At 51.4% G+C, this 9,325-nt stretch overlaps 1 protein-coding gene across 1 annotated transcript; it reads right to left on the reverse strand.

Moving 5' to 3' along the window:
• CILP (cartilage intermediate layer protein, nucleotide pyrophosphohydrolase) lies at positions 1-9,321 on the reverse strand. The gene is made up of 8 exons (XM_009577625.1): positions 9,261-9,321; positions 7,919-8,002; positions 6,910-6,963; positions 5,295-5,480; positions 3,832-4,146; positions 3,613-3,721; positions 2,982-3,139; positions 1-2,342 (listed from the first exon to the last, which is right to left on the reverse strand). The coding sequence occupies exons 1-8, from the start codon at positions 9,319-9,321 to the stop codon at positions 1-3; spliced, it is 3,309 nt and encodes a 1,102-aa protein (XP_009575920.1).
• Positions 9,322-9,325: the final 4 nt, after the last annotated feature.

Here is a 9,325-nt window from a genome sequence, read left to right on the forward strand (position 1 = left end):
CTAGTATGTGGGAGAACGTTGACCTCTCATCGGGATCCTGCCTTGGGTGGTTCGGCGGCTTGCCGGCTGCCTTCGGTACGCGGGGCTCTCCCCTGGCAGAACCAGTATGGACTGCTGGCCCGAGTTCCTCTGAGACTGGAAGATGCTTTGCTCCGCTGCGCTCCTCTCTGAACAGGTGAAAGTCAACCCGACGCCGATGTTGCTCTTCATAGTTCTGGAGGTGCCATCGGAGGTGCCATCGAAACACCTGCCCAGGGCGATTTCCTTGGCGATCCTGGGGTCTTGGTCAGTGACGGTGTAGATGCCGTAGTTGTGTCCCAGTGGGTCGAGAGGAGCCAGCATTGTGTACTCGCTGGAGTCGTTGTTTGTAGCCATGGGGAGGTGGTTTACCAGGTACTCATGGAGCATGCTGTTGACACTCTCTCGGCGGCAGCTGCCTTGCGGGACCACTTTCACGAGTGTGCGGTCCACGCGGTCTTGGTCGAAGAGCATGCCGCTGCACTTGAACTCCAGGCAGGCTGCCGACACATCCGGCCGCTCAGAGTCACGAATGCTGCGGACATCCCTGATGCCGTAGAGCTTGCCAATGGTACGCGGGTGCGTCCCACCCATGTTACGAGACCTTACGTTCACCTCTTGGGGTCCGTTTATTTTTACTTTAATGTAGCAGGCCCTAAATTCCATGGGCTTGGGCCACCACGCCAGGTAGTCATCAGTCCAGCTCATGAGGTCATCTTCACTGAAGGGAACAGTGTTGTAGTCGTACTGGTCTCCCTCTATCCTGTAAAACCTAAAGTGAGCAGCGTTGTGTGGAGCTTCCTCGCATTCTCTTAGGTTTTCGTAGGCATAAATAGGGCCATTGTTCTCTTCTGCGGAATTGGGGCTTGGCTTGGCCATGTTAATGCTGAAGGCTGTTTTCTTAGTGCTGGAGTCCTCGTGGTCTGTTCTCCTGTAGTTGAGCTTGTTGAGGTACGGCTGTGGGACTCCAATAGCGTTAGGGTTGAGTTTGGGAGCAGAGGACACAGCTTCGAGCTCTTCGCCCCCCATACTCGCCAAGATATAAGCTGCATAGGCCTCGGGGTTTTGCTCATCGCAGAAGGCGGGCACGCAGGCGCCGTTGGGACCAGTGACCACGCTGTCGAAACGGCCCCATGCTCTGGGGTTGGAGGAGAAACCCGGTTCTGGTTCCGTGTTTATAATAGAAATCACAACCCCTTGGATCTGCTCGCTTTGCAGAAATCTCTCGCTCCTGTACGCTCGGACTTTGACGTAGCACCGTCTGCCCTCTGGGACGTCCAGGTTAAAAAGCCGCCTTTCTTTGATCTCCATGTTCCCAACCAAAAAAGTTCTCTCCTCCCTTTTGCGCCGTCTGCTTTTCTCAAGGTTGAAGTCCCCTTCTTCCTCCCATAATCCTGTCTCTGGGTTCAGCGACCAAAGCTTCATCTCTTGCAGGTGCTCTGGCATCTTGACCTGAGCAGCGTCCAAATGAACTTTCACTTCCTCTGCGTTAAGAGACTCGGTGCCCTGTTCGTCCGTGAAGTCCACGGAAAACATGCCGTACGTACGGAGCGGGAATACGTCTCCTTCCTCGTCCACAAAGTTCAGGTCACTTTGTGTCACAGCAGCTGTTGAGACGTTTCTCGGGTCCAGAAATGTCACACTGGCTTTCACTTTCCCTCTGTAGGCTTCTCCATTTTTCCTGTAAAATGCATCGGGAGGGATTTCTAATTCAGCGATTGGATCATCTTCTTCCATTTCTCCCAAGGAAATCACGTTGGTTTCGGTTGATTCCAGCGTAACAGGGGCTTTCTTTCTTAGTAGCTTGATATCGTGAAACACAGCACCTCCGTTCTCCTTGAAGGGCAGAACTTTTGTTGTGTTCACAAACTTCTGCAGCCGATCGACGAAAGTTAGAACCAGTCTCTCCGTGTCTGCTGGGACGTGGATGGAGAAGGTTCCCTTGTAGCCGGTCATACTCACTCTCTTGTTCCCCATGTAGATGTGGCCAAACCTCAGTGGCTCACCATTATCTGCCGCTGTAGCTCTGCCTCGAACCATTATTTTGGTCTCGGTGCATTTTTTGCAGCCACATTCTATGATGACCTTAGTGGGGAGCGTGTACCCGTTGCAGGAGATGTCTCTGGTTTCCATCTTGGACACCCCGCAGCAGTAGGCGACATTGTCCTTACACCGGAGCCCCTTATCCAGCTTCCCAGCACAGGTCTTTGCTGGGCACTTGCCCACGTCGTAGTAAAAGGAGTTGGTTGCTTTTTGGAAGCAGTCGTGCGGAAGGCGGATGAGGTGGCTTTGGGGTTGGGAGTTGCAGGCTGCCTCTTGTCTTCCTGTTGAATAGGATTTCTTAATGAGCAGCATGAAATAATTGTACAGGCATCGCTATGTGGTCTGAAACCCTCAGAGCTAAACATTGCTTCCAATAACAGTGAGGTTTTCGCAGCCATAAAACAGATGTTTTGCAGGATTTTGGTTAGCTGAATTTATTTGGCCTCCGTTTTGGTGAAGCAGGTCCTCAGCTTTAGCTTTAGGTACCTGATTAAGAGCAGTGCTGTTTGCAGGAGCGTCCCAGCTCCTGCCTACCCACCACTGCCATCCAACCCACCCTCAGCTAGATGTTCTACAGCTGCCTGGCTTTTCGGCTGTGAACAGACCAAGAATGTGTCCCAGGGTTCAAAAAAAAAGAAAAACCAAACAGAAATATTCACATGTCAGACAGCAAATACAGGGAGAAATCTGCTGAAACGGCAGACTGAGCTTGGCAGGTCACCTGCAATTCAGAGCTCCAGTTTGTAGAGGGCATCTGGTTCATAACCAGCTCGCATAAGCTTATCTGCTGACAGATACATGAAATAAACCCCAAATATTTTTCCTGCAACTTTTCTTTCCCGCCTGTATTGCAATTTCTGGTTTCTGCACCCTGCTGCCTGCCCAGCTGCTTGGAGAGCATCATGCACGTTTTCTCTTACCTATGACAGCAAGCTTGGCAGATTGGGACTTCACCGACCCCCCGGCGCTGCTGGCCTTGCAGAAATACTCTCCTGACTGGTCTCTGTTCAAGTTCTTCAGAATCAAGTTGTTTTTGTACTTGTATAAGGAGGGATCCAGCAGTGAGCCGTTGTGGTACCTGCCAGGAACAGCCAGGCAGTTAAGGGGACAGAGACTGACCGCCTGGCCGGAGCAGAGCGATGCCCTCATCCTGCTCCTGCCATGTGGATTTTGCCAGACCTCTTGCCTCAGTTTCCCCATTTGTAGTCTGGCTAGGTGGCCTCACCTAAAAGTTATTCCCCTTCCCCTGGCAGTACTGAGATGTGGTTGCCGGGCGGCTGGCAGGCAGGCAGAGCTGCCAGTTGTGCCTGCTGAGGTTTTTCAAACTCTTATTTGTATTTTTTTCCGGTAAGTCTCTCTGCAGATGACATTACCGCACCTGCGAGAAATGCCAGCTCTGCACATCTCGAGGAAACCATCATTTCCAGCAATCAGTTCTCGGCGTATTTAGCTGGTTTATAGCTAAAAAACCACCTTTATGGAGATGGTAAGGAGATAAAAATTGAATCTGTGGGACAGGTAAGACTGCTGTCTGATCAAACAGTTCCTTACCAGAGGTAGCGGTCGGGGGCCGGGCTCCCGCGGGCATCGCAGCAGAGCGACACGCTCTGTCCCACTCTCCTCGCTTTGTCCTCGGGGCTCCTGAAAATGTAGGGTTTGCCTGCAGGAGGAGGAAAAGGCCATCTCGTTACTCTTCCCCTCCTAAAAATCAGGGTTTATTTCTGATTTACTGCATAAAGCCTCCTGCATTCCCCCCCTCTTTGGGGCTACCTGATCGTTGCAGCTGCACTTGGATCGCCAGGTTTCTTCTGTTGCTCTTGGGCACGGTGACAGTCGCTGTTGCATATTTAGCCTTCTTTATTTTAAGGGTGTTTTTGCCATCGGGGCAGACTCCTGGGATCCTAAACATGCCCCTGTTATCGGCCGTTGTCAACAGCTTGAGTTTCTTGGCTTGCAGGTAGACCCGGGCATCGGCAGCGGGGGACCCGTCCTCGAGGGAGACCTTCCCGTGCAGGGTCGCGTCCTCGCACATGCAGGCGTCGCAGTCGGCGTTGACGCGGCCCATGGGGCAGGTGATGTTGCAGGCTGGAGGAGAGGTACACAGGTCAGAAAGCAGCCCCAAGTCCCCGTAACGCTCACGGCACGGTCTCGTGTCTGCTTTTAATTTAGATGCAATAAGGCAGATACTGCATAAGGAATAAATTGTATCCAAAACATATTTTTACTGATTATCAACAGCTGTGCATTAGAAACACAGCGACGATGTCGTTTTGAACCTGACAATTAGTAGAAAGCAGCCACGTGGATATAATTACAGCTAGGAACTGTTATTTACCTTCCCCAAAGGGCTGAATTTCAGGGAAATTTGAATCCAGATCAGCATGTGAGCTCTTAGCTCAACCCTGGCAAAATTACAAATCCAAATGCCTTAAACTTTGTAGGTTTCTGTTACCAACTCATGCCCAAAAGTCATGACTTTGGTCTATCTTAAAAGCTGTCTCCCCTTATTCAATGGTATCCTGGCTTGGGCAAGACACAGGTTAATTGCCAAATGAGCATTATCTGATGGATTTAACGAATTGTCTCCCAGACAGTGATTCTGAAACATTTTCAGTACCTATAGTGATTAATCCTAAATAATAATCTCTGTTTCTTCCGAACGCAAGGGCTCAGGGCATTCCTTTTACAATCACAGACCATCCCTGTAAAGCAGTTACCTGATAATTTTTTTTATAGCTGGAAATAAATGGAAGAAATCAGGGAAAATCCAAAACAACTTTCAGGGAGAAAACATGGACTATTTTCAGAGTGACTTGTTTAAAAGGGGATTATAAGAATAATATAATTAATTACAAGCCCCTTTAGCAGGGGCTGTGGCAATTCAATATTGCCAACTCTTCTTCCTTGCAACGATGCTGCAATCCCGGACTCCACCTTGAGAGCTGCTGTTACAACACGATTAACGGGATTTTTCCTGTTTCCCCAGGACCTTTACGGGTCCCTGATGATTCCCCATACTTGGACCCCCCCCCCCCCCAGCTTGCTATTTGGCTATAAACTCCCCACGCTCTGCTCCCTTAGTACTCTCCAGCCCTGCTCTGGAAGGCACCGGCATCACCATATTCTGGCAAGGGAGAGAAAGATGGTAAAACAGCAGTGAAGGGAGTACAACGCCTACGCAGTGGTGAGACCAGGACATGGTCCCCTGCCCGTAAGTGAGGTTATAGGAGCACCTGAGCAAACATGTCCAATGCAGAGCCGCCCTTCCTCGGTTGCTTCATTACAGTGCGTGCCCCAGAGGCGCTCAGCTAGGCAGGATCTGGTACGCTTCTGCACACCGGTTTGGCCACACTTTCCTGAGCACTCGCTCCATTTCGACCATGGAGATAAAAACCGTTTTGAATCTTGCACCAGTGGACCTTGAATAACATCAGCGGTGTGTTACTGAGATGCACATTACACGTATGGCTGCCCAAAAATGGGCAGTTGGTTTCTTAGCAGCTTCTATCTAGCTCAGACTATGCATTTGGATATTATACACCACATGAATTAAACAAACTCAAAGCATGTTCAGGGAGCTGGGAAATAAAACATGAGAAGGCGCCTGAATGCTTCTGACTTAATTCCCCGCAGGCTACCGAATTCAGGATGATTAAGATAAACTCGAGGGGAGCAAAGTGCATGCAGTTCATGCTTAGTGTGGAATAACTTTGGCTTAAAGGAAATCAAACGCACATTGTCATTTAAATGCTGTCTGAGGGGCAATGCTCGCCTGCGTTTCAAATGTGGTTAAATAAAAAAAGAAAAAAAAAAAACAACCCAAAAAAGAGGGTAAAATTGTTGGTATGATCATGTTGAATGTCTTTAACCATACTTCAATGTATGTTCTCTATAGGGGAAGTGCGTGTCCTATTGCAAACACCAGTTTTACTGTGTGCAAACAGAAGCGTAAGATGCTACCGAGCAGGCTGAGCATGTTAGGGGCCAGCTGATTTGTAAAACACAAAAAGGATTTGAGTTTAATATGCGGTTAGATTTTTAAAGAAATTTCTTTAACTGGGCTACTAGCTGGTATTAATTTAAGCTGCTTTGAATGGATGAGATACACTCCAAGTCTGTGGTTTGGATTTATTTTTAAATGACAATGTTCTAATAATGTTTACGAGGATGCGCTTGTGACTAAAGTTTCTAAAAATGAGGTCTCTTGGAAACACGTGCCGTGTCGTCTCCCACACCTACTCTTCCACCCGATTTGTAATAAACCAGGTCGGGTTATTTCCTAGAAAGGCAGACAGGCACACGGCTGGGCTATTTGAGTAGTGGTGGTCGAAAAGGAACCCCTGGCTTACCACAGCAGGTGGCTGGAAAAGACCATTTGAATGAGAGCAGCCACGGGAGCGTCATGTCTGGTTTGGAGCGAGCGCTTGGCTTAGATGGGCAAGTTTTTAATCTGTTGGCACGTCGGGATCTCCAGTTCAGCATCCCGAGTGATGCATCCGTAGACCTTATTTAGCAATTTGGGGGTTGCAGGAGGAGGTGGCCTTGAGGACGTGGTCCCATCCCAGGCAGCACATGGATAAATGCCCGTCGGTACTTGCCCCAAGCAAAAATTTAACGTGCAACAGATTAAAGTGGGGTCCCAGTAAGATCCTAAGCTTGTTTGGGATCTGCTGCTTTAATCTGCAGGGCCGGTGATTATAAGAAAGGAGGAGGGGAGTCCTGTGGAGGGAATAGGCATTATATGGCTCTGGGTAGCACCTCGACAGCAGAAAAAGCAGAAAGCGGAGGACGAGGGAGAAGCCGAGGGGCCGAGCGCTGGCAGGGATGTGGGGAGGGACAGGAACGTACTGCGTCTGGCGTAGGCGAAGGTCGGGTATCCCCGGGGAGAGCTGCTCCTCGTACCTGCGGGCAGAGGACGCGCGGGGTGATGCGGGCAGGCTTTGCCTGCTCCCCGGCCGAGCACCGGTCCCTCCCCCCGGCCCGGCTGCTCCAACCCAACCAGGTCTGGCACACCCTCTCCTGGAGGCAAAAAGTGAGTTTACAGCTCACTGCTGCCAAGGGCAGATGCTTTAGTTTCCAATTGCGTTGGTCAAAACCTCAAGATTTTGCTTTATTTCTCCCTAGAGAAGCAGGAGTCACCCCTTGCTCTGCGAGCCTCAGCATCACTGCCTTGTGCCATCCACTTTGAGGGGAAAACAATTTTCCTGCTAGTTTTCCTAAAAATACCTCTCAGGAGGTGGAGGGGACCTCTCCCTGAGGGTCCGTGTTTTCGGTGCTTTGATTCTCCCCAGCGGCTAAGAGAGCTGCTGGGAGCGGGATGTCCCCTAATCCCTCGGCTACGAGCCTTTCAGTGCCTGCTGGAATTTAAATCCCGAGCCCTGGGCAGCAAAGCTTGAGGAGTCGGGGCATCTCCTGGGGATTAACGAGCAGAGCGGGCTCTGCGGGTAATTAATGCCCCACGGGCTTTAATCCTGAAGCAATGGTGTCGCAAACTGCCCCGTGGGCGTGGGGACAGGCTGGGCAGGGGAAAGGCAGGTCGGAGCGGGTGCTTGCCCATCCCTGGGCTCTCCTCGCCCTCCCAGCCCGGCGAGGGGCCGCGCGTGCCTCCCACGGGAGTCGGGGCTGTGGTCACGCTCTTGACCTTCAGTTTTCCAGGAGAGGAGCCAACAGCATGTGTCAGCAATAGCCAAAACCCTACAGGAGATCCCGGACGATTAACATTTATTTCATTGCCTAAATGTCCTCATCTCGTCAAATAATATTGTTCAGTTGTAAATTAAGGCTGAAAAAAATAATACACGTGCAAACGCCCCTCGTCCCGGTGAGGGAAAGCCGCCGTAGCTGGGAAATAACTTACTCTCCAGGCTGAGCATTACCAGCGGGCTGAAGGTTTTCTGTCCTATCTGGATCCTGCCGAGGGCTGGTTTCAGAAGCCTTTGACCTGAGGGTCAATAAATTAGAGATTAAATTAGATTAATAATAAATTAATTAGATTCAAGGGATTGGGCATTCTTAGGCTCAGTTTTTTAGATTTCCCTTTGGGTTGTGGCTGGTTAGAGCTGCTCATTAGAGCTCCTGTGGGGTGCGGTGCATCACATGCAGGAGACGCCCAGTGAAGGGTGTGATGGAGATGTCCCTCAGCATCACTGCGGCTCGGGTATGATGCAAATTTGCTATTTCCCTTAGCGCCCAAGAAAAACTTTTTTGTGCTTTCTGTGTTGGAGCAGCTCAGATCAAATCATCTTTTTATAGCTGGAGATATAAAATATATCCTGCCTCTCCCTGTGTGGGGAGAAATGAACCTGAGGTGGATGAGGTTGGACCTAACGAGGATGGTTGATGTTATGGGACATGGACTGGTTTCTGCACTTGCCCATGTGCCCAAGGGGAGCTGGTGGTCATGGCTGGTTCTAGGGCTGCTTGCTGGAACCGGTCCCATTTAAACTGGGGAACTAAGTCTGAAGCTGCCCAGCACCGGCTCTCACCCGTGCCCAGCTCCTGGGGGCTCAGCAGGGCTTCTGGGCACCTCCCCAGCAACAAATTGACTCTCCCTGTTCTTATCCCCGGGCGTCTGGCCAGAGCACTTCAGGGCAAAATTCCTCTATAGTCTCAGAAAACAAATCCAGAGAGCCTGCAAACAGGTTTTCTCTGCAAGACCCGCTGGAGCAGAGGGGCAGGTTGCTTATCGCTCAGGGCTTTGGTATGTGCAACTGCCAGAGCCAGCAGCGGACAGATCCTGCTGCTCCCGAGCATCTTCTCCTGGAGAGGAGCAACGGCGCTGCTTCCCGACGGCTTGGCTCCAAGGCTGGGGTTGTTTCGTGCTCGGGCGATGGACAAGGCAACAGCCGGAGTGGGTCTGCTTGGAGCAGAGGGGAGCCGGGGTGCGGGCTGGACACTGCGGGGTCTCGGGGTGGCAGGCGGGGATGGTCCCAGCACGCCCAGTGGGCAGGGGGGCTCATCCCCAGTCAACCAGAGGCTGGCTGACTCGCAGCTGGGCTTTGCCTGTGCTCGGGGACTGGACGGGTACCAGCCCTCGTCTGGAAGTCATTTGGCCGGGTGAATGCCGCGCTGACCCAGAGCAGCACCCGGCATCGCTGTCGGGCCCGTGTCTGCCGGCTCAGCGGCCACCGGCGGACATGCCTTCATGCTGGCGTGCCTGCGGGCAGGCGGTGACGGGAATAGAAACGTTTAACCTTCACCTAAAATGGATGTGGCTCCCAGGAGGAGGAGGAGGAGGATCCAGCCTTTTGCGGTGATCATCGTT

This window comes from Fulmarus glacialis, unplaced genomic scaffold (genome assembly GCF_000690835.1).
Source record: "Fulmarus glacialis isolate BGI_N327 unplaced genomic scaffold, ASM69083v1 scaffold32715, whole genome shotgun sequence".
NCBI classification, from domain to species: Eukaryota; Metazoa; Chordata; class Aves; order Procellariiformes; family Procellariidae; genus Fulmarus; species Fulmarus glacialis.

Bases quoted from the DNA above. Each gene is read 5' to 3' on its own strand.
- CILP (XM_009577625.1), bottom strand. From the start codon at position 9,321: ATGATCACCGCAAAAGGCTGGATCCTCCTCCTCCTCCTCCTGGGAGCC. The intron at 6,964-7,918 runs GTAAGTTATTTC...CTCTGCCCGCAG, and splicing joins GGTAATGCTCAGCCTGGAGA to GTACGAGGAGCAGCTCTCCC. The intron at 3,140-3,612 runs GTAAGGAACTGT...TGTTCCTGGCAG, and splicing joins GCCCCCGACCGCTACCTCTG to GTACCACAACGGCTCACTGC.